This window comes from Gymnogyps californianus, chromosome Z (genome assembly GCF_018139145.2).
Source record: "Gymnogyps californianus isolate 813 chromosome Z, ASM1813914v2, whole genome shotgun sequence".
In the NCBI taxonomy this organism is placed as follows: Eukaryota; Metazoa; Chordata; class Aves; order Accipitriformes; family Cathartidae; genus Gymnogyps; species Gymnogyps californianus.
In genome coordinates this window covers 9,329,205-9,354,604 of record NC_059500.1, presented here as the reverse complement: position 1 = coordinate 9,354,604, position 25,400 = coordinate 9,329,205, and the positions used below count along the sequence as shown (strand labels likewise).

Genomic DNA, 25,400 nt, shown 5'->3' with positions numbered 1-25,400 from the left:
GAAACATACTGAAATACCTTTGTCTTTTCTTTTTCAGGATAATAAAGTTTTGAACAGTGCCTCCCGAAGAAGTGTGATGAGAAATGGCTTTAGGAAACAATACCCAGAGAAGTTATTCCATCATCCCCTGCTTCATCTTTGTTGAGGTAAGTGCAGCATTCAGTTGCCAAGCCTACATAGAAGGCAGCTCTGCCCTGCAGGAATTAAGTAATTTGTTGGCCATTTTGTTTGTAAGGAAGAATGCTTTCTTACTTGGTAACATAAATGTCCATCTTCACACTCACTGCCGTCAAATCCCCCTGAAAACAGTCCTGCATGAGTTAGCCAGCTCTTAGGTACGAGCACGCAAGAACAAGTAGATGCTGTGCTTTCAAGACTTGTCTTTACCCAATTTGCCAGCTAGTCCTGTGGTATTTGGTAGATAATGGGCAGTAGCTGCAGGTGTAGGTCGGCAGCAGGTGATCGCTCATCTTCCTGTTTTTCCTGTATCCGTCTTGCTGCTGCACAAGGACTAGACCTTGTTTAAGGAAATGTCTGATCTCACAGTCTAATGGCTCATAGGCTTAGGAAGCAACACTCAGCTCTGATTTCTGTTCAGGTGGAACATAAAAGTTAGATGAGGCATGCCTGTCCTTTAAGTGTGATGAAGGAGCTTGGCTAGCACAAGGGGTGTGAATTGACTAGCAGTGAAGTTACAGGAGTGATTGTTCCCACAATAGAGTATGGCTCCATATCTTTGTTAACGGTAGTGTTTTTTTTTAAATTGGCTTATTATTTTACTCTGTACAAATTGGTTTTTTGTGGTACTTTTTTTACTTACCCTAACACTGCTAGACTGACCAAAATCATTATCCAAATCAATGAGTGTTCAGCTGGTGCTTATAAGGCTGGGATGGTTTTCCTGTCAAGGCGGGCAACTCTGGGTTTCCAAGGAGGATGAAAGCTTCCATGAAATTTAGATGGTGAGAAGGAGATTGTCACATTGCCTGTGACTGACCGTCTGCAGAGCCACCTGTCTGATGTAGCTTGAATGCCATACTCACTCTTTGGCCCAAATTATGAGGCGACTTGTGCTCTTCCACAAGAGAAGCACTAAGAACAGTCAAAAGACTAATTGTAATGCTGGGTGTTGTGTAAGACTTATCCCATTTTCACTGCAATCTTGAAAAGGTTTGAGTGTGCTGCAGCAGCAGGTGTAATGGGCCCTGTGGATGGTTGCTTTCCAGAGCTCCTGAGCACTGACCTTTCCCCAGGGACATGGGAAAAGCATGCAGTGGTATTCAGGACCTCTCTAACCCTTACTGACCTGGAGTCCCCCTCCTCATAGTGTTTTCTCCAGCCAGGAGATACAGTTCCCTTATATGCACTCCCTACTTTCTGTAGTACAAGCTTAGCCCCCAAAACACAGTCAGATGATCCCTGGGTGCTTAATCTAATATAAGTAGTAGTTTTCCTTTTGACTTGAAGGGCCCTTCCTTGCAGGAGGAATCTGACTGGTTGGAAGATGAAGACAGAGGAAAAGCATAGTAAAACCACTAGTAAAGCTTGGCATAGGGCCTTCCCAGCTGCAGCTATGGCAGACACCAGTGTGGGAAGGTGGCTGAGCCTTGCAGTGCTTCACAGGGGTTTGTCACTGACATGATGTCCCGCTTCCTGGAGAATCTCTGTCTCTGCTCCCTGGGGAAACTGAGGGGCTGTTCTGACTGAGACAGTGGGTCACTACTTTATCCCATCAGCTAGAGAAAGAAAGGTTAAAAATGGGGAAAAAACAGCAATAAGCTCAGAAGAAGCACAATAAACACCATCAGGAATGAGATGTCTCAAATTTATTGCTTAAACAAACAGCTCTGAAGATTTTTAGTCCTCTAAATGCATGAATGGTGAGCCTGGTTGGCAGCCTATGACAGAGATATAAATTGTCCTTCCTGTAGACAAGACTGACATGAATATAAGAATAAATCGTTTTACAGGAGGAAGAGAGAAGAGTTTTTTGCTCCATAAGTGTACTTCCCTTGTCCTTTCGTATACTTGCCTTGCCAATTAAAACACAATTTTAAATTAAAAATCAGTCAAAACCAGAGAGGTAGTGTCTGAAAATATGTTCTCTCTGCTACATTTGATGAAAACATGTATTTCTTCCCCTCTTTGTCCACAGTATAGATTTTTAATGTAGCACTACTGGAACTACGAATTCATAGACTTATGTCAAGCATTGTAGCATTGAACAACAGGAAATCTAATTTCCTGCTGGGAATGCAGAGATGATTGATAGTAGCCATTCAGTCTAAAAAGTCCCTGTAAATCTTCAGGCACACTGAAGGTCTTTTTCTTTTCCTACTGCCATGCTTCTGAGACTAAACAAAGTGCTTTTTAGATGAGCTACGCCAGACACCAAGCCCTGTGCTGGATTGCCTGGGTTAGGATGGGCCCTATTTTTGTAGCTTTGAGGCAACCATGAGAATTGATTAGCTGTGTGACACCTTGCTGCAGTTGCTAAAGGTGCATGCAGGACAGCTAAAAATAATGTTGCCTGCTTTCCTGATAACATTTTTCCATGCGAAAACAATCTAGCAGCAGACATGTTAGATGATTATGAGTAGGAAAAGAGATGGTCAGTAAATGTTATCATAGGCCTGTTCCCCAGAATATGCTGCCTCCCATGGAATGTGGTCCTGTGATTAAAACTTTTGAGATACTTGCTCTTAAGAAAAAAATGCTGAGCCTTGATTGTCATGTCAGATGCCCTGCCAGTAGATATTTGCTAACTGCTCAGTATGCAGTGTGCGTTCAAAGAAGTTGTGATGGCAGTGGTGGAAGGGAGGTGTCACAAACAGTTTGGACATTTTAAATACCATTATGCTTCAGTCTGTACAAATGTGACACTTATAATTTCAGCGATTATTCGCATTTCCATTTTTTTTCCATTTCACTGTCCTCACACTGAACTAACTTGTAGCAGTTAGTTATTATGAAACCTGACCTGAAGATGAATGGCTCATTATAAAAACTTAAACCCTGTGCCTGACTCTACAAATTCCTTTTTATGTTCAAAATATGAACTTTTTAATAATATAGAGATAGCATGTGATGTCTAATCTGTAATGACACAAATGTTAAATCAAAATTTTCACTCCCTAATTAGAAACACAATGTCACATTATGAGTAGATTTAAAGGCTAAATAGGGAATCATTAAACTAATTTTTAGCCACTTATCAAATCTGAGTCCCTCTCCCAAATAATGCAGGCAGCTTCCTAGATGGTTCTTTATTGTGTTATAAGAGGTATCATTACAGTCTGGCATTTGTCACCAAATGTCTATGAAGATTTGGTATATTACATTTTGTTAAACACATAAGCAGTTAATTGGGACATACAGGAGCTGAATATTCTCCTTTCCCTGCCCCTCTTTGCAGCATTGCTTGCAGCCAGCATCAGTGAAAGGAGCCTTCAGGAGGCTCTTGCCCAGCCTTGGTTTACATGTAAGAGGTTGCAACAAGATGAGACCAATTTTGTTCCTCATTCAGCTGACATGTGCCACTGCTTTGAGCAGTGTACAGACCGTTGAGTACCTGGTCCATGAGGACTGATGCTGTTAGCTGCTGACAGTTGTTAAATAGACGTGTGAAGAGCAGGGTGCCCTACTCCAGTAGCTTCCAGATCCCTTTGGAGTCAGTGATGGACCCAGAGCATGCAGCCAAGGCTATAGAGCTCCCAGCTGTAGGTATGCCCTGGATCTATCCCAGCAAATCCAAATAGTGCACAGCAGCCTGTTTCAGGATTTGTTGATGGCCAGGACTGATCACTAAAGTGGTCTTATGGATTGTAGGCAAGCACGAGAGAAAGTAAGAGAAGCAGCATCTGGGATGACAGGAAAAAATTTCTCACATATTTTTCCTTTTTCACATACTTTTGGCTTATGGTGGCATTTGTTGCCAAAACTCTTTGTTGAGCATCTCCTCCCTCCTTCACCTGCTGGGACATGCATGACAGAGTGCTGTCAGAAACATCTTTAATGATGCTTCAGCACAGCTGTCTCATTATTTTGCAACCCCGCTTTGCAAAGTTTGATCCAAGGAGTGCTATGTTACATCCTTCCACATAACACCCACATGTGTACTAGCTGAAGGTGAGGAAAGGTACAATCACAACTGGCAGAGGTGCATTTTGTACACAGTGGCCCAGTTTTCTGCAGGCAGGGAATAAATTGTCAGAACAACTAAGCTCCCTCAGATCTAGGCAATGTCAGGAGTAGAAGTGGGTAGGAGCGCAATGCCTGGCGAATCCCAGTTCTCTTCCTAGGGGACTGAGGTCTTGATCGAGCAGTGCTTTCCATGTGCTGTGGTCTTTCTCTGCCTTTCTTCATCCCATTCTGGGTGTTAGCTTTCTAGGACAAAGATCATGCCAGGGGGCTGTAGGAGAGCTGAGTACAGTCTGGCTTTGAATTTGGTGGGTCAAAGTGATTCTACTTGCTTTTACAGCATATTTGATGCTTATCATTAGTGACAGGAAGCGTAATGTGATGTGATAATTGCATTTTCTAACAGATGTTGGAAGGATAGTTGCACACTATGAGTAAACAGCATCCCCACAACTATATGTGACTTCAGGGGGAAGGCATGCAAACAACTTTTGAGCCATTGTGTCTGTTTGAATGGTGGTTTTTGAAGATGCAATAAGCAAGCAACACTTCCTCTTTTTCCTGCAAAGAAAACCCTCTCATCTCTTCTGAGTCAAGAGCAGTTATGACTATAATGGCTCTCTAGATAATAAAAGGAGAAACTGATTCTGGAATTTCTGCTGATGCGGCACTTTCTACTTCCTTTTTCCTCCTCCTCACACTGCAAGTCCTGGTTTGAGGGCTTGAGTTGTTTTAAGGTGTGAGTTACCTGAGGATTTATTTTCAAGTACAGTTACTTCTAAAGGAGTCAGGCGCATCTGAGGTGTGTCTTTGCACATGAAAACACTGCAGTTTTCTGGCACCAGATTTAATTAAATTGTCTTAAACTGATCAAAGAGTTACTGAATACCAAGTGACTTTAATATGACTCATATATGTGCCACGTTGTGCTTTATTGTGAATTGTTGTAATCCTGACATTGACAAGGTAGTAGGGGCAGACTCAGATAAGCAACACCATTAAAACTTAAAACATTGGACATCTTTCAAATTCTGTAATCTGAAGATCCTACTTTTTCACGCTGAATCCATTATTCTGCCCTCAGGAAAGCTTTTGCAGGCAGAGTGGAAACTGTTTCTTCTTGACAACTCGATATATAGTGCATTGCAAAGAATTGAAGATTTTGTAAGAAAAATCTCTTCTCCCCTTCCCCCCATGAATAAAATGAAAAATGCTGCAAAATACAAAGCACTAGTCTTACATCTATTTTGATGCAAACTTTGATTTGAACTGTAGGTATGTTACAGCCTCATAGGATCTCTGTTTCTACAGTCAGTGGGGTAAATTTTCCTTTATTTTTTGCTATTTTAGTTTTGGACAGATTGAATCATCTTCAAATATCAGTTCAAACATAGTTAAAAAAAAAAAAGTTTTAACTTACAGAAGCACAGAAGGAAAGCATTCTTCTTTCTCTGCCTGCCTACGTTTTCCTGCCAGTATTTCATGTAGTCAAGCCAACAGCTGAACTACTCTTTAGCAGGAGAATTTCTGCAATACTGAAATCATTTGTGTAAATAAGTGAGACAAGTGCCTCTTGAACTCCTATTTGTCATCAGCATCACAGCAGGGTTTAGGGAGCTATGAAAAATAAGTCAATTTAGAACAGTCATGACATACGTGGCACTCTTTTTATTCTAATTTTTTGTTTAGGTGTTCTGAAAACTCAAAAGATTTTGCACATTTGGGTGTACTGGCTGGTGCCTTCTAATTTTGAGCAGTGTTTGGGGAGTGTGAAATGTCTTCTTCTGTGTGCTGCGGTCCTCAAATCAACATTTGTAAGAGGCATTGAATGTATTGGGAGTGACTTTCTATTTGTGTTTCTTTAAAAATAAGTCACTTCTCTCATAAGAAAAACTTGCTGATTGCATTAGAGCTTTAATGCTATGATTTAAATTGCATAAAGGACATGTGAACATAAGATCGCAGTTTTGGATATTCAAAATAAAAGTTTTAATTTTGGCAAGGTAATGTCCAGTTGTCCTAGAAAATGCCAAAAAATTCCGGGCAGATTTTAACATAAACATTAACTAAAAAGGCATCCCATGTTGAACTAACTTCTAAATAGTTGCAATAATCAGTGACTCTGTTCTGTAGCAGTATCCCATATACACCATGTGGGGCTTTTTCATTTTGTTTCCTGCTGAGGCAGAAAAGAAGGATTTTCCAGCGGTTCGTGTGTGCTGGCTCAATCCTTTCCCTTGCTATAGGTGTCTTGCATATAGCTATTTAAAGCCCTGTGCCTTGTTTCTCCATCTGTGCCATGCAAGCATTAGTGCTATGCTGCTCCACCGGGATGCTGTGAGGACAAAATGCCCTGAGGGACATGTCATGTGCTGGTGCTGTATAAACTGCCTGTCATTAGATCCTCTAGTCAGACAGACTGCGTGAATTGATGGTGACAGATGCTGTGCAAATTCGGAGGAGCTGGTCTTGTAGCAGGATGATGTTTCTGCATAATCCCCGTGCTCCAGTCACTTCTGTTTCTTCGGATTCATTGTTTCTTATTTTATTCACTCAGCATATGTATCTGTTTCTCTTTGTTGCTCTTTCTAAACGTCTCTTTATGTTCCCCATTTGCCAGTCATTCCTTATTGTTTGCTTGCTTTGTCTCTCCGCCACTTACCTCCTTTGTTCCAGATGACTGGATAACTCCATGTTGTAAAACTGGCTTAATCTCAGTGAATAGGTGTCTCCTGAATGTTGGATTAGTTTTGTTGAATTGCTAGGCAGCTTTCATATTACCTGGCTATAAACTAAAACTTAATTTTTTGAAATTATTATCCTTCTAGGTGTTTCACAATTAGGCAAAGAGCACAGAAAACTCATGGCCAAAATGGGCACTCTGGAAAAAATCAGATTATTACTTGATTCTCCTTAGGTTCTTGATGACGTCTTAAAATTAACATTAAGGGACTGCCCAAGAGGGATTAGCTGCTTTACTACGTTTTGCTTTAAAACATAAATCAAAGGATTGTATTTTTGCTTTCAGACACGTGAAGCCTATTTTGTATCCTTCCTCTTTATCCTGAAAATTTCCCATCGCAAATAATCCCCTTGACAGCCTGAATAACATTTTAGGGTTTGCACCAATGAATTTGGTGCAGTTTTCAAGGAAGATATTAAAGGTACCAAAAATTCTTTGTCTTTATGAGTAATAAAAAAATGCATTTGGTAGTAGAGGAAAATGTTGTGAACATACTGCTTTATCTGTTTCACTGGGCCCTGAAACTAGCCAACACTTTTGGGAACTACTGCAATTTATAATATGTCGGTCTATATAACCAGGTTTGTAAGAGAAGGAATTGTGTTTTTTTAATTAGGCAGCAATTAGGGAGATTGAATTTGCTTTGTTTTTTAAGTAGAAATGCATTTTGCCAATTTCTAAGTTAAAAAACCACATAGCTTTAGTAGATTACTGCTAGAAAAACTAGTATTCACAATTGATTGTATAGAGATTTTAAGAAAATTGGTATATAAAACCAGGTGCCATTAATGCAAGTCTTCTGTACTATATGTACAGAACTCTACAAGCCATGTTTGAAGCCTGCTAAGATGGAAGGCATTTCCAGCAATGACTGGGCAACTTTAATTAGGCTTAAAATAGATAGCAATGTGAAAATACATATGACACAATATGTAAGATGGGCAGCTATCTCCCTATGGGAACAGAGTGATATTATCAGTGAAAATTACTGCTGAATTTTTCCCTCCTTTCTTTTCAGAATTATACTTAGATTTTTATGTTTCTTGCAGATTGTGGTAGAGCAGTTGATATGTTAATTTTGTTTGCTTGTTTGCATACTTCAAAGACCTGAGGGTTTTTCATATTTTCTCTCCCAAGCACACAATGTTGAGCTATTTATTTGCTCAGATATATGAAAATTTGGAGATCATTGCAGGTGCAGTGCGTTATCATATTGTTGACTCCTGTGTGACACAATTGCACCATTTCCTTTGGTCTGCATCTGCGAACATACATTATTCCTTTGGACTGTAGGAATATCCCTGAATTTACTTAGCATGATACTTAATTTGTATAAGTTACATGAAGTTTTAAAAAGGGTGGAAAAGAATTAATAGGGACTTACAGTTCCATACTTAAGAACCCTAAATACAACAATCAAGCCTTCCCAGAACTGATCAGTAGGAAAGATCTGAGAAACGTCAGAGCAAAGCAAGACGCTTAAAGCATATTTTGCAATATCAGACCCATTCAAACTTTTTGACAATGGTTTTGACATCAGGAGAATTTTCAAAAGTGAAATAGGTCTCTAAGCATCATATCCAATTTCATCAGGCTTGCAAAGGACTTGATTTCTGGCTCCTGACCAGCCACTCCAGACATTGAAAAGGAGGGGTTTGTTTTAGCAATGTTACAAGGGTGAAGTCATCAAGATCAGTCTTACAGCAAACAGATTCATACAAGCGATTTAGCTTTGAAAGAATATTGGCATTTTCTGTTCTCTAGAAATTCCAACAGAGTTTAAAGACCAGCTTTAGGAATCTGTCTGCCAAGTCTTGTGCTTCCTTTACAAACTGAAAGTATTGCACCAACATGGAACTTCCCCAAGCTGCTGACAGAACATTTTGGTGCCTTTGTGTGGGAAGCAAATAGCTTCTAAATTGTGGTATCTTCTCCCTCCAAAGTGCAAACAGATAATCCAGGTACCAGCACCTGAGTAACACAAAATAAATAAAGCTATTATGAATGCAGCAGAATGTGGCAACAAATAAAATAAAATACAGCTTTCTGGAGAAATGATACTGTATGTTTCCATATTTCTAACTCACTTGGCTGGTGCACCTCAGGTTTCATGATTTATTTCGTGACTTCTGGGGCAGTCTGAAGGGAGGCCTGCTACTTCCCCTCAGTCTGTTGCTGCATCCCAGCATTTCAGCAGTAAACATTTTTGCTCTATTTTATATTACCTTATAGTCATACTGCACTTCAGTGGTGTATTTCACCAGGAATTTCTGTGAAGTGTTGGATATAGTACAAGCAGTTCTCAGATCACATTCCTAAAGTCAGATCACATACTCTCTCACACAGGTAATTTTGCATGTGTCATATATTTGTTCACAGCTGTGAACTCAGTGGGGCTGTTGAAGAGATTATATGAAAATTGATCATATGCAGATGTGTTTGTAGGAAATATGTGAGAGAATGGTATTGCTGGGAACCAATGTTTTCTAAGTTGTTACATCTTGTGCACATGATGCTAAATGGGCACTCAAGTCTTAACACACATGAAATCATTACTCATGATGATGATTGCTTACAACAATGATTAGAGATTGACCCTCGGTTTTAGAGTTCATGAGTCTTCACAGATTATCTTTCAGCTTGATGCCATGCCTAAAATAATACTTCTGATTCAGAAGTTTGGGCTTTGTTAAGATTTAGGATATCTGTATAAATATACAATGATAAATTGTATTAGCTCTTCCTGGAACAGTCCAGTTTTAAGTTAAAGAGTCAGGAATAAAGATGCATCTTCATCTTGAAACAGAGTGATTTAATGGTCAAGATTTCTGTTGCAGATAGATTTTTAGAAATGGTTGTTAGATGAATGATTAATCAATATTTTACTAAGCACATAGTCGATTTTTAAAGAGGTGTTACACAGTTCAAGAAACCAAATGGTTGTTCATAATGGTCTGTAACTCTTACTTTTGGGTGATGTGTTTATAGTACCCACTGGGATTATGTTCTGCATCAGACTAGACATACCTAGAGTCCTATGGCTGGCTGTGGTCTCTAGTGGCCTTGCAGCGAAGACTCTGCATGTTTGCAGAGGGTCAGTGCAAAGAGCCAGGCAGTTTTGCCCGAAAGTTTTAAACATACCCAAAACTCTGCTATATACTTCTTTCTCATATCATTTCCTTTACAACCTGATCACATGAACAGATGAGTAGGAGAACTCATGTAATAGGACACGTGGGGGATAGGCTCTTACGATTTTAAAATAAGTTTAAATCATTTATTAACTTTTCATAATTCTACAGCATTATTAACTTTTTATGATTCTACAGTAATTATTGATGGTGTCTTCCAAAAATATGCTGCAATAAGATTAAAGCAGCTTGGAAATAATGATGCAATTATTACTGGAGCTACTGTCAGTTTTGTCACGACTTCAGTAGAGTGAATTCTGTAATTTAAAGGATAGCTACATTTGGTCATGTAATGGCTGAATCCCTGTATTTCCTTCTCCCAGCTATTAAATGCTGCATGTCTATCCTGAAAATCAATAATCTATTGTTCATTGTGACTTAATAGCTTATTTCTGGAGTGTAGACTTTGCATACCTGGAAGGAGCTCTAATAATAATAATATATCAATACTTGTTATATACTTGATTAAAGCACAGAAATTTAGTGTGTGATTATTTTGTGCAGATGTACAACATTATTGAAGTAATACCGCTTTTATTTAGTTTAAACTGTGTATAACAGTCTACTTGATTTTTCAAGACTCATTGTGAGTTTTGCATGCTTCATGGAAAGAATGAGGTTTGGCCTTTAAATCTCCTCTCAAAATAGTTTGTGATACTTGGTTTTTGTAGTGGAACTATTGATCGGATTTCCATTTGATTTATTGTAGTCTCTAATCAATATTGCATTTTTTTATAAAATTATAGCAAAAAATGTGCAAATGTACCTCATAAATGTAATCTAGTTTCTTATTAGTGCCTGACCAATATAAGATTCCAGATATAATGGAGTGAATTAACCTTTCAAATAGATTGGATAGCAGATTACACTTTTATTAGTTTTATAGTTGTGCTAATCTTTCACTTGGAGATAGTTAAATCAGTGGTCATCAGGGATCTTTATGATCTTACTTAAACCAGCCAAAGCAAAAATCAGTGCGCCCTCTATTATAATGGTAGGAAACATACTGAAACTCAAACTGACAGAATTGTGGGAACAGAGTGCTTTATATAGCATTGGTTTCATGTGAATACATACCAGCATTTGTTTATCATGATGAGTTTCAGGCTTTTCATTCTTATTGAAAATGTCTTTCTGTAGACAGAAAGGAGTAAAACAGTTTGGGACTTGGAAAAAACTCAGAGTAGATGTGATTTGAACAAGAAAGGCAGCCAGGGTCAACCAAGTGAGTAAAAGAGACCTAAGTCTATACTTCTTTGAGTTAAAAGAAAGGTGATAGACTCACAGAATAATTTAGGTGGGAAAGGATCTCTGGGGGTCTCTAGGCACAGCATGGCTCAGAAAAGTGGCAGCTGGATTAGGTTTCTCTGGGCCTTGTCCAGTTGAATTACTTATTACCTATTACCTTACTAGGCAACCTGCTTAGTTTTTGAGTATCCTCATAGGAAAAACACTTGTCCTAATATTCTTTCTAATAAAGTGATTTAACCTTGTCGTGGTTTAACCCCAGTCAGCAACTCAGCACCACGCAGCCGCTTCCCCCTCCCCCTCCCAGTGGGTGAGGAGGAGGAAAGAGAAAAAAAGTAAAACTCGTGGGTTGAGATAAGAGCAGTTTAATAACTAAAGTAAAATATAATACTAACAATAGTAATAATGAAATATGATAATAGTAATGAAAAGGAATATAACAAAAAAAGGGGGGGGGGGGGGGGGGGGGGGGGGCGGGGGGGGGGGGGGGGGGGGGGGGGGGGGGGAAAGAAGAAACCAGTGATGCACAATGCAGTTGCTCACCACCCGCTGACCGATGCCCAGTTAGTTCCCGAGCCGCGATCCACGCCTCCCAGCCAACTCCCCCCCGTTTATATACTGGGCATGACGTTCCATGGTATGGAATAGCCCTTTGGCTAGTTCAGGTCAGCTGCCCCGGCTATGCTCCCTCCCAGCTTCTCGCACACCTGCTTGCTGGCAGAGCATGGGAAACTGAAAAGGCCTTGGCTTAGGATAAGCGCTACTTAGCAACAACTAAACCATCGGAGTGTTCTCAACATCATTCTCACACTAAATCCAAAACCCAGCACTGTACCAGCTACTAAGAAGAGAGTGAACTCCGTCCCAGCCGAAACCAGGACAAACCTGATGTGAAGGAGGAAGAATCTAGACCCAATAGCAGTGAAAAGAGAAGGTAGGATGCAACAAAAAATGAGGATGGGTAACGGAAAGCAGTAAAGGAACGAATCATGTAAAAAATCCTCCTGAATTTTAGAGCTATGTACAGTTGGAACCTTAAGACCTGTTTTGTCCGCTCAGCCCCTTTTCTTGCAATAATTTCACCTAGGTATTTGCATGCCCCATATGAAAATGTGTGTTGATTACCAATAGTCAGTGTGTTGATCTCCTCGTCCACACTCTTTGTTGTAGAACCCAACATGTTAGACAAAGCTTCCTATTTCAAGCCTCGCCACCTCAGTCTGTTTTGTAAATCAATGAGCTATATCACTGTGCTGCTTTTTCCTAACATCTGCATCCTGAAGTAATTTCTACTGGACTTTTCTCCATACTATCCACTTAGCTTCTTACAGAAAGCACATGTGCATCTTAATGCCTCCTGCTACTGTGCCTTGGTTTAGTAAGACTCTGAGGGAGATAAAACTGCCCTTTGTGTATGTGGAGACTTGTTAAAAGAGAATCTTGAGGAACACACTAGTGTAAAATCCAGGTTCAGACAGACTATTCTTGAATTAAAACCAAACCTTGTCATGATAAATAACCATAGCAAATAGCAGTGAGTATTTCTACTTGTTTTGACAGGGCTAACTTTGACAAGAGAATAGTATCTTTAAGTGAAAGGGACAAAAGTGAGCACCAGAACCTAGGGATTTTATTAAAGTTTTCAAACCCCAAGTTTTCCCTTCTTCCTTACCCTGCATTCACAATTATAATTGTGACGATTACAGACTCTGAAAAATGAAGTGGTTATTATTCATTTTTTAATATGGCTGCCCACCAGTGATAAAGAGTTGTACGAAAGGAGTGGCTCAGACAAAACATGACTTGCAAGCAGCAGATGAGGTTCAAAGTGATAAGGTAATTGGTTTTTTTAAAAGCTTCCTGTTCAGTTGGGAAAATGTTGGAAACAAATAAAATGGATTTTATAATGCATTATACATATTAATAAGACCATGTCCATTTAGGTGAAGTAAAATGTCTTTAATAGTTTTCTACTTAATTTAAAACATTGTCTCTATTTGATTCTTATGATTGGTCTAAGAGTCCTGCAATCTTGCTATCAACAGATAGTTTCTTTTGGCAGTAACTGCTGCATTCATCAATGTCTAACGACTGTAAACCTGCACTACTCTATTAAATAACAGTGGTCTGGAAGCACAGGCAAGTTTTATGAATTTTAATGTATGCTGTTCTATTAATGACAAAGATTCAGATCTCCAACCGCCTCTAAGGTTGTCAACTTAGAGGGAAAGCCTTTATATAAGAAACAGGCAACAGAACAAGCATCTAAGAAGGTGAGAAGGTCAGTGTTGTTAGAGTAAGACTAGATTTGATTTTCCATCTTCTACAGATGGTTCTGGAATGATGAATTCTGGACTGCCTTTATACTGAGGGACATGGTGACTTTTACTGGACACAGCAGTCCAGTGCAAGGGTATTGGAACACAAAATACCTAAACACAGAACATGTCAGGAAATTTCCATCACAAAACATTGTTTCGAACGGAGTTTTTTAATATAATTTTTAATTTGGTGTATTCACTGAAACTCTGGTAGTAGATACCATGTTTTCCCATTGACTCACTTAGGAGGCAACTAAAGATCCTGGATTTTTAAGATTCACTGTTGTGGCACAGCTTGATACAAAACCCATAAATGTACCCAAGTCTGTGCCTGCCAAGACATTGTCACCTTTAAGACTTCTCCAAGATGTTGAAGACTAACAGGAAGGTTAGGGAGCTGCAGTTTGGGTTTGTGCAGCATGGCTCCCGCTTCTAGAAGAGGGACCCTCTGCAAGTCTGGAGGCTTGGTTTCTTGATGTTAACAGGGAAAGCAAACCGGGCAGGTAGGCTTGCACGGTCTGTGGCTTTGAGAGGTTTTATGGTCTGAGGCAGATCAACTGCTTGGAGATACCAACAAAGAGTCTTGTAGGCCCTCAAGTCAGAGAAAGATCTGGAAGACATAACATTTCAGAAGAAGCATGTAGCCTGGAAGCTTTGAAGTTGAAAGATACCTCCCAGTGAAATATTTTTTTGTTTTGAAATTAAATTTGCAGATTTTGCTTTTCAGCATGCTCTGTTCCAATAGGTTTTAGGTTAGGATGTAGAGTAGCATCAGCGAGCAGATCTGTCTGAAGCTGTGAGACACCAGCAGCGCAAAATCGTGTGCTGCATTTCTGCACTCAGGCACTGTAAAGCAAAGGCAGGACAACAGGGAGCCACTGTGCCTCTGCACGTGCACTGAGGGGATGGGGTACCTCCAAGACCTGGAACACAGAGGTCCTGCACTGTTATCCCTGCAGTATTTTCACTTGTCTGCTGTCCTTATATGAAAATCAAATAGGCAGCAAGGCTGATCACATGCCTACGCTGACCACTGTCTTGTAACCTCTGCACTTCTCTGTTAATGCTAATTACACTGTGATTTGTTTGTGTAGTGCCACTGGAGATCTTTTTGTCTAAAGACATCAAAGTGCTTCACAGCTATTAAGAGGATACTGAGTTGATCTAGAAGAGAGAGGAAAATAGCTGCATTGTCCCCAACCCAAGCAACCCTTGGACCCAGGAGGATGACATCTTTCACCAATAGAATATAAGGCAGTTGTGAGCCAGACTAAAAGCCTGTCTTGGCAGCAGGGCTCTGAACATCTGTAAGCAGGAGATAGCTAGGAAAGGGTATAAAATAGGACTGTTGTATGGTGACTATCTCTGACATGGTTTTGGTACTTCCCCTGGCCAGAGGGAGTGTCACTGTATTTAATAGCTTGTGATAGATTTTTCTTCCAGGTTTTTTTACAGTTGCTTTTTGAGCCCTTGTAAATTGCCAGCACCGATAATTCCTATGTCAGGGAGTTTTACAGCTTACCTATGCCATCTATGTTTTTGTTTATGTCACCCGACAGCTTCATTTAAAGTCTCCTACATCTAACACTTGAAAAGACTGCAATCTTTCCCTGTTTACCTGTGCCTCTGTGCCAGACATAGCCGTTTGCACAGCAGTTTCTGGGCTCTGCTTTGAGACTTTCTTGATCTTCTGGGAACTTCTGGGATGGTCAGGGGAGTCCTGGGAACCCTTGGAGGAATGTTAGGGTGCCAGTGAGGACAGCTAGATGAGCTCGTGGCTGCTACCAAGCTCCAGCAGCTTCTAGCAAGTTCTGCCAGCTGCTCCTGATCAAAGGAGTTTGCAGATCTTGAGTCCTGATCAAGGAGGGTCAAGCACTCTTCCAGCAGGTACTAGGCAGAGGCCTCTGTAAGTCCTGGCCCAGAGGACAGCTCTCAGAGGTGGCTGCTGGTACAGCAGTTTGCATAGAAGGGAACCAGTAACTCTGCTCACACCAGCACCCTTGTCCTCAGTTATGACGGTGATGTGTCACAGGGTCTGGTCCTCATCAGCCACTGCAGTCATTTTCCCTGTAACAACAGAGGCCTTGACTGGCACATGGAGCTGCAGAAGGAGGATGCAGCTTTGCAGGTCTCAGGCTGCAGAGGCACCTGGGGCCTCTTGCTGTGGCTGGGGCAATGGGAGATGGCCTTTTGGCCAGCAGGAAGGTTGTTCTCATTGAGGAACCATGTCACCAAGTACATGAGCTGTGGAAGCAGGTCAGCAGACTGCACAGCATCAGAGGTGACAAGAAAGAGATCAACTAGGTCCTCTCTGAGACCCTGCAGCTTCCAAAGCCAGAACCTTCAACAGCAGCAGGGGGACAGGCAGAGTCTCTGCATATCAGGTCGGAAAGTGGAAACTCCCATGATGATGAAGGCTGGAAGCTGGTGACTTCTGGCCCTGGGGGGAAGGCCGCTGCTCCACACGCAGATCTGCAACTATGAAATAGATTCAGTGCCATGGCAGCTCCCTGGCTGAGAGCTCTGTCCAGTGAAGCACTTGAGTCAGCTGAACCTGAACCATGTGGCAAGAGCAAATGGTGAGTGATAGTGTTGGGAGACTCCCTACCTGTGGGGAATGAAGGCCCCCATCTACCAACCTGACCTGCTGTCTGGAGAAGTTTGCTGCTTGCTAGGGGCTCAGGGGTGGGTTGTTGTGGAAAGACTGTTTCCATCCTCAGACTATTACTCCCTGCTGCTCTTCCACCTGGACACCAATGATACGGTCGGGAGTGACCTGGGAAATATCAAGCGTGACTACCTGGCTCTGGGTGCAATGGTCGAGGGCATGGGAGGCCAGTAAGTGGTCTCCTTGATACTGCCAGTGAGGAGGAGGAGGGCCTGAAGAGGACTGGATGGATCCTGTGGGTCAACAGTTGGTTGCACAGCTGATATCAGCAGCAGGGTTTGGCTTCTGTGACCATGGGACCCTCTTTGAGGATCAAAACTGCTTGGAAGGGGATCAACCTGACCAAATGGAGCAAAAACATCTTTGCCAACAGGCTGGCTAACCTGGAGAGTCGAGCTTAAACTAATAGTGATGGGGGAAGGTGGAGGGAGATAATGACCAACAATCATGTGAAGAAGTGAAGGAGCAGGTTGGAAGGACCAGTGAAGGACCAGGACTGAACAAAGGGCCCAGCATGATGTGAAAAGGAGGGACACTAATCAACAAAAGAGCAGTGAAGCGGGATCCCACCAAACATAAGCACATAAGTAAGGAAGTGACATGGAAAGCTCTCAAGCCATTTCTGGGAAATCAGCACAACTGGGTGCTTCTCTGTCACACCACATTTAATAGCTCATGGCTTGGATTCGTGGATTCCCCTGTGAGAGAACCAGATCTCTCCCTCCCTCCCTCCCTCCTCTCTCTCTCTCTCTCTCTGGATTAATTATAAGCCTTAGTCAGCAAGTAAGAACTGTTACATACCAAGTACTAACTGATTCCTGAACCTCTGATCCCAATCACCATCCTCTCAATTCTGCAGAAAAAAGTAGGTTTTTTGAGCAGCAGGAGGCATCCCTGCCTGTTGGTGGTAATGGGAGCCATTCCAGTCCACCCATCAGCAGCCGGTTCCCAGCACAAAGAGTTAACAAAGCAAGCTTGTGTTTATAGCTGGTTTCTTGGCAGGCAGTGTGGGTCATACCATTAACAGGTTTTCTCTGTCTAGCTTATTGGCAGGTGTTCTTTGTCCAGCAAGTGGCAGTTTATTATTGGATTCAGTGTTTCAGCTTGAGACCAGTTTTCACAGTTGCTTAGTTTGGGCAACATTGAAGACCAGGGTTGCACACTCTAGCTTTGACAATATTCAAGGCCAGGGATGAATGCACAGTCACACCCTTTGAAGTGCCTGTACACTATTGCACACACTGTGAGAAGGAAATGAGAGGAATTAGAGGTCTGTGTGCATTTGCAGGACTATGATTTCCTTGGTGTCACAGTGATGTGGTGGGATAGCTCACACTACTGGAGTGCTGCCGTGGATAGACAGGCTTTTTCAGGAACGACAGGCTGGGACAGCAAGAAGGGAGAGTTACCCTTTATATAAGGGAGCAGCTGGGACCCGTGGAGCTCTGCCTTGGGATGGGTGATGAGCCAGCAGAAAGCTTGTGAGTCAGAATTAGCTGATAGACCAAAATAGGTGACATTGTTGTGGGTGTCTGCTATAGACCATCTGATCACGAAGCAGTAGATGAGGTGTTCAGACAACTGGAAGAAGAAGCACTTTCACAGACCTGGTCCTCATGCAAGACTTCAGCCACCTTGATATTTGCTGGAGGGACAACACAGCAGAGCCCAGGCAATCCAGGAGGTTTCTGGAATGCATTGATGACAACTTCCTAACACAGGTGATAACTTGCTGATGTAAAATGCTCTACTAGACTTCATACTTACAAACAAGGTAGAATTTGTCTAGGATGTGAAGGTCAGGGATGCAAAGGTCAGGGATGTCCTTGGCAGCAGTGCCCATGAGATGGTGGAGTTTAGGATTGTGAGAAGAGGGAGCAAGCTAAAAAGCAGGATCACAGGCATAGATTTCAGGAGAGCAGACTTTGGCCTCTTCAAGGAACTGCTGGGAAGAATCCCATGGGATACAGCCCTGCAGAGAAGAGGCATCCAGCAGACCTGGTTGATTTTCAAGGATTACTGCCTCTAAGCTCAAGATTAGTCCATTCTGATGAGCAGGAAATCAAGCGAAGGCAGCAGGAAGTCTGCATGGATGAACAAAGAGCTTCTGACCAACCTCAGATACAAAAACGAAGTACAGAAGAGACAGCAGCAGGGACAGGTGACCCAGGAGGAATACAGAGGCACTGTCTGAGCATGCAGGAGTGGGGTAAGGAAAGCCAAAGCCCACGTGGAGTTGAATCAGATAAGGAATGTGAAGGGCAACAAGAAGGTTTCTACAGGTACATCAGCAGCAAAAAGAAGATTAGGGAAGATTTGGGCCCACTCCTAAATGGGTTAGGGAACCTGGTGACAAAGGACACAGAAAAGTTTGAGAGGTACTCAGTGCCTTCCATGCCTCAGTAAGAATGGCCTGCAGGAATCCCAGGCCCTTTAGACTGGTGGGAAAATCTGGATCAAGGAAGCCACCCTCAGTGGAAGAGGATTAGGTTAGGGAACATTTAAACAAACTGGACAGACGCAAGTCCAGGGACCCCAACAGGATGCACACATGGGAGTTAGATGGTGTCACTTCAAGCCATTCTTGAGTATCTTTGAAAGGTCATGGTGATAGGGAAAGGTTCTTGAGGACTGTAAGAAAACAAATGTCACTCCTATCTTCAAGAAGGGGAAGAAGGGTGATCCGGGGAACTACAGGCTGGTCAGCCTCTCCTCAATCCTTGGCAAGGTGATGGAACAACTAATCCTGGAAACCATTTCTAAACACATGAAGGACAAGAAAGTGATTGGGAGTATTTGGCATTACTACTGATCTCATTGTGAAGGGGAAAGGACCTGGGGGTGCTGGTGGACGAGTTGAACGTGATACAGCAATGTGCCATTGTGGCAAAGGCCAACAACCTCCTGGGTTGCATCGGGAGCAGCATTGCCAGCAAGTCAGCAGAGATCATCCTTCTCCTCTGCTCAGAACTGGTGAGACACATCTGCAGAGCTGTGCTGGGCTCCCCAGTACAAGAGACACTCTTCTCTGTGGTACCCAGTGAAAGGATGAGAGGCAGTGGGCACAAACTGAAACAGGAAATGGCATTGAACAGAATAAAAAGCTTTCTTTCTTTAAGGGTGACTGAACACCAGGACAGGTGGTTCAGAGAGGTTGTGGAGTCTCTGTCCTTGAAGATATTTAAAACCCAACTGGACATGGACTTCGACAACCTGCTCTAGCTGACCCTGCTTTGAGCCAGGAGGTTGGACTAGGTGATCTCCAGAGGTGCATGCCAACCCCAGCAATTCTGTAAACTACAGATGACAGCCTGGCACCTTGTTCAGACGTGTTGGTAGCTGGTGGCTCCATATAACTGTTCTCTTGTTCACCAGGTCTCCTTGATGCTGAAATAACTACTGTAACACGTGGGTTATAAGGGGAGCTGTATTTCAGTTTTACAGATGGGGAAACCAAGGCACAGAGTGACTCGTCTACAGTTATTCCTTTGGCTAGGGTCAGGATCTCAGCATCTGCATATGAAGTCTTTTATTCTGACTTTTGCTTCAGTCTGAGACGTGACTGTTTCAGATTTGTCTGAGAAAACCCAGGTGCATTTCAGTAGCTGCTAGTTGAATACTCACCTCTTCTCTTCTTTGTAAGTCTTTTCTTTCTTTAATGGCCTTGAACTATCAACAGAATTTTTCATAGCTAAAGAAAGTAGTTTTCTCTTAGAACTAAACATTTATCAAGTTATAGCTCCATTGCACTGGCACAACATTTTAAAATATATTTTAGTGATAAATAAATGCAGTCATCTGTAAAGCTGCTGTCTCTGGAACACAATTACTCAGCCTTTCCCTTTCTTCTTTTCCTCAGCAGGTAGCAGAATAGGAATATTGAAGCATTAGTCATTTAAAAATGTGATAAAGTGTTTTCATGCATATGGGAAAAGGAGGGGGATTAAACAGATGCTTAAACTGCGTCAGAGTGCCATGCCATTATAGGAAAGAGAGGGAGAATATTAGAGAGACTGCTGCAAGAAGTAGTTAATAATAATAAAAGAAGAACTTGGCAGCAGGGCAAAGAATTGAAAATTGTCATTTGTTGTAATTGCTGAAACTATCAGAGCATCATTTATGAAGAAAAGGAACAGTCCAGGCACACATGAGTAAGCACTCTCTGACTGCAAGAAGAGTAGAGATCTGAACACCTATCAAAGTCTTCCTAACAGAACAGTAGTTTGAGCACAGCAAAAGAGCAATAAAATGTGCTCTTTTTTGGTATGTGCCTGGGTGGCTTGTGGAGTTACCACCAGTCTGGTGGAGGGAGAGCCCCTGCTATGGAAAGACAGCTGTGGCAAAGGGTCTGACTGCAGCCTTTTGTCTCTGCATACGCCTTTACTGCTGGGAAGTTATTTGGCCATTTTTAACCCCAAACACCTGCCCAGAGCACTTCCATAATTAATGAAGCTTTCAGAGAAAGGGCTGGCTGTTAACACCTTTCAAAATCAATGGCGACATGACCATTTGTTTCAAAGGCAGCAGAAAGGGGCACAAGAATGTACAGTGTCTAGGTGTTTGGCTTTTCTGAGGCTTTACATTTACCATCAGATTTTCTGGGTTGAGAAATATTGTAGAACAATAGTTCTGTTCTGTCTAAGAACAAAATAGAAGTTATTGCTGTTCTTCATTGATGTTCTTCATGGCTATAACTTCAAAACCTTACAGCTCTCCCACTTGCCAGTCTACCTGCAATGTTCACTAAAATATAAATGTGGGTATATGTACTGAATTGCGTTGGAGTTAGGCTTCCTTTCTGCTCACATTTGCATTGCCCAAAGCGACATCTTTTAAGAACCTGACAGGATTGGTTTCTGATTGAGATTCTCTCCTAACAGGCAGGTTGATGACCAGAACAAAAGAGATGAAAGTATGGGCAAAAATGTCTGAGGCAAGAGCAGATTTGGAAAGTATTCTCAGTGTGAGGAAGGTGAGAGGACGGGCTCTCTGATGAGCTGTTCTTCCTAACCATGCACAGTTACTCTATGACTTTATTGTGAGGTTCCCCTCCCTGGAGAGGTGCTTCCCTGAGCCTGCAAGGCAGGAATGCTGGGGAGTGGAAATCAGCTTCCCCTTCCTTTGGCCAGATATGATCCCGGCAGCTTGTAGATCTGTCAGCCTGATGGGGAGCTTTTTTATAGTTTCTTTGATCTTCCTGGAAGAGTAAAGTGTAGATGAGGCAATGGCCTGTGGACCCCATGGCAGCTGTCTGCAAGAAGATAGCTCCTTTCTTCCAAGTAGCAGGTGGGGAATGGTCTTCAGGAAAAGAAAGATGTACGGGGTACAAGAATAAACAACTATTCATTGGGAGGAGAGTATGTATTACTATGTAGAAGGCTATTCTGCTGTAGCGCACCTTGGCATTTGTCTAGAAGTCAGGGTGGGAGAAAGTCCCCTCTTGACTATGTTTTCCCTTGGACTTTCCTCAAATGTGTTGCTAGAAATGTCACCCTATCCATCATTAACATTTAAGTTTACAGTCTGAAAACAGGCACGGGGAAAGTAAGGGTTGTGTTTTGGTGTGGTTTGGTTTTCACTTTCTTCAGATGTTTGTTCCTTTTGTATTTTGCTTTATCCTAGTTCTCCTTTTCATCTGATTCTCCCACTGTCAGTCCCTTCAATCTTCAGAAAGATGCTTGCTTTTCTACCTAAAAGGACGCATCAGAAATCAAAATATACCTCTGCATCTCTCAGTGAACAGCTTTGCTTAAAGATACCACATGAAGATACCACAGAGCAATCATGAAAAGCACACTGAAAAGATATGTTAGTCTGTTGTGCCAGAATCCTATGTCTTGTCAGGATCTGTTGCTTCTTGTCATTTGAGGAATAGATTTTCCCGACAGCTTCTATATAAGTGAAAATAGTCGTTAGATTAAAATGCCTTTAGAGTGCATGATGGATTTAACAGCTTTTATGAGCCATTTGTACAGTGAAATACCATCAGTCAGTGAACCATTCTCAGGGTTGTACGGTGACTTGGAAGTTGTTTTAGTCAAGGGCAGCGTTTCAGCTTTCTAGGGCAGTCCTTGCATTGGACAATTCTGGAGCACACAGCCTTATGCAAATACAATGTGTGTGTGTGTGCGCCAACGAAATCCATATTTTGCGTGGAATGACTGCGGTACTTCAAAACTAAATAAGCTGCAATTTTGTGTTTTGGTTACTGAAATTAGGCAGATAATGAATTATGACAATTTTGCAGTATTTCTAGTGCACTGGATGACTCATGTCAGTATAGTCCAGGTTAGGAGCTGCTGTCAAAAAGAATCAAACTCAAAACAGCCCTTTCACAGAAGAACACATCTTGTTTCAAGTTAGAAGGACAAATGCAACACCAAATTCTCATTAAACTATTTGGAGTTGCACTGAGTTTTACAAAACTTTTATTATTTGGCTATATTGCAATATTTAAGTATTCCAACAAGTTTCATTAATTCAGGTATTTCTGAGGCTGGAACAGACCATTAGGTAGATCCAGAATGATCTCCAGCGAACAGCAAGCTGCAGAACTTTATCCAGACAACCTTTCTTGAATACAATGTCTTGTTCATTTCTCACATAGTATGAAATGTCGTGAGAGGACAACTGTCTGTCCTCTCCTGTCCTGTCTACCCCCCAGTGTATACCTCATTTGGGTGCTTGTGCATTATCTGAGTCCTTGTGGTGCTGTAGCTGGTCCCTGTAGTCATAGGAGTGTTGTTAGGCTTTATTGCACTGCAGAATGCTCTTTGCATTATGGTCATTGTCAAATCTGCCCTAAACTCAGGGGAGACAGACTGAAATCGATTATGAGGCTGATAACTGGGGGAAGATCTGCTCTCCAGATACATATCCAGTGCCTGGACTCACTCCCCAGGGAGCAGTTTAGTGTAGTGAGTGCTGAGATACTGGACCTGCTGAAGCCTCGTAAAACATGCCCTCCATTGGGAGGCTGGGATAGGACATAGACTAGGAGGGAAAAGCCTTGGTTGGCTCAGTGCTAGAGGTTGATCTATTGTATTTTAGAACAGAATCTCATTTTTTAGAGGAGCAAACCTTGAATCCTTTGAAGCACAATTTGGAGAACAGTTCTTTGAGGACATCCTGGCAGACTGTTTTCTATTTTCTAACTCTCCTGTGGGCAGTTTCATGAGATGCAAAGAACTCAGCCTGCACTTAGAAGACTCAGCAACAAATGTTCCAAGTCTTCCAGCCAAACAAGGTCTTCCAAAGCACCTGTTTCTAGCAGTGCCTGGTCATATGATGCTTGAAACATATAAGTTTTTACTAATGTGTTAGGTGCTGGATTTCATGGAGTCAGTAAGATTTCCCTTCACAAGTCCTGAAGATGATCCCAGGATTTTGTACTGTTTGTTTTGGGCAAGCCCTAGATATGCAGAATAACCAGTCCTGGAGTGTAACTCATTTTCACTCAGCTTCAAGTGGTCATGTGTGTCTGCCACCTCAATATCCCTCCCTTTCCTCTCTCTCTCTCTCTCTTAGTTGCAACAGCAAGTCTTTACACTTGGGGAAATCTGTATGGGGCTGGTTTGGAAAAAAGTGCCTGTTCTTGTCGTTGAAGGTGCTGTATAGGTATTATTGGTGCTGGTACGCGCCTGAACACTAAAAAGTTCAGTGATGTTCTCTTCATTTGAAAATGCTGATTCTGCAGATGCCTTGATGGGCAAATCAAAAGAAAAGAAAATAAAATAGGCCCTTGGCTTCTTCTAATTTAATATCAGAGTAGTCAAAATATATCTATGCTCTGCTTCTGTTGCTAAAAAAAATCATTCAGAACAGATGCCATTTTAATGCAGCCTTTTTCTCCTAAGAAAATTACTTACTCTCTGCCATAGCTTGTTGATCATTTTAAGGTGTTAAGTGCTGGAAGCAGCAGTTTCCTGGCTGTGTGCCATTTGGAACTGGATAGAGCGTTAATGCCACCTGCTGAAAAGCCTCATGGGACCTGCTCAAGGGAAAATATATACTATACTTGGGGCTTGGAGGTTTTAATAACACTTAGTAATAGTGATAACATTCTTCATGTACAAAATAAAAATAAAAACAAAAACAAAAGTAAAAATAAAAATAAAAAAATTAAAATAAAAATATCTGCCACATTCTCCCTCTTCACAGGTGGTAGTTTAATTCTCTTCTCCCTTTGCTTGTATAAATGTCATCCTGACATCTATCAGGAAGGCTGTCAGACCTAACATTACTCCATGTTTCTGGGGTCTTAAAAGAGAATTATAGTACAAGCATCAGGTTTTGCTAAGAGAGGAGTCTTAATTTTCACACACAGAAGATAGCCATCAATTTCACAGGAAGTTCAGAAGGCCTTTATTACTAGAGCTGTTTGAGGAACACGTTTTGTTTTGCTATTGCATAACTGTTCTTTGCCATAACAAAAGCAGCAGGCTGCATGCACCTGAGGAAAATATGTTAAAAGTGAATTACAGGATGTGTAGATGAGAGAGAGAAAAAGTGTGGGACATACCATGATGTCCCAGATACTGGCAACAAAGCTAGAGGGTCTGGAACTGAAAGCAAGACCTAAGTCATTTTAGAGAGTAGTTCGCTACTGTAGCAGACAAACAGCTTAATGATCCACATCCTTAATGAGGGTGTCATCTGAATGTTGGTTGAAGTCCCAATGTTACTGTGTATTTAAAACTATTCTTCATTTTTGTTGAAAAATTCCACTCCTGGAGTCAGGTGATGATGTGACAATCTCAACTTTAGTTTAAAAACATTAGCTAAATTTCCAGCTTTTTATTGTGGAGAAAAAAATTTACAGTGCTAGCCCAAGGAATGTAATTCCTGTCAAAATTTTAAATTAATGGCTTTTTATGCTACACATATGGACATACTGTGGATTATTGTAAATGACACATAGGTTTTAATACAGGAAGATCAGACCAGATTCAGTAACTTCTAAGCTAACAGTGAACAAAGTAAGAACAAGATCATGGTGGACCAGGAGTAAGGATCAACCCTGAGTAAAAGACCAAGGAGTAGAGCCAATGCACCCGTTATCTCTTCCTCTTTAACTTGGACCCCTTCGG

General features: G+C 41.7%; 1 protein-coding gene across 2 annotated transcripts in view; it reads left to right on the top strand.

Annotated features, from left to right (window-relative positions):
* Positions 1–25,400, top strand: part of PLPPR1 (phospholipid phosphatase related 1) — a 138,596-nt gene that overhangs the window by 64,869 nt on the left and 48,327 nt on the right. For both annotated transcript variants that reach the window (XM_050913040.1, XM_050913041.1), the window contains exon 2: positions 38–146. In XM_050913040.1, the coding sequence (XP_050768997.1) occupies positions 84–146 (63 nt within the window). In that variant the 5' untranslated portion in view covers positions 38–83. The remainder of the gene's footprint in view (positions 1–37; positions 147–25,400) is intronic.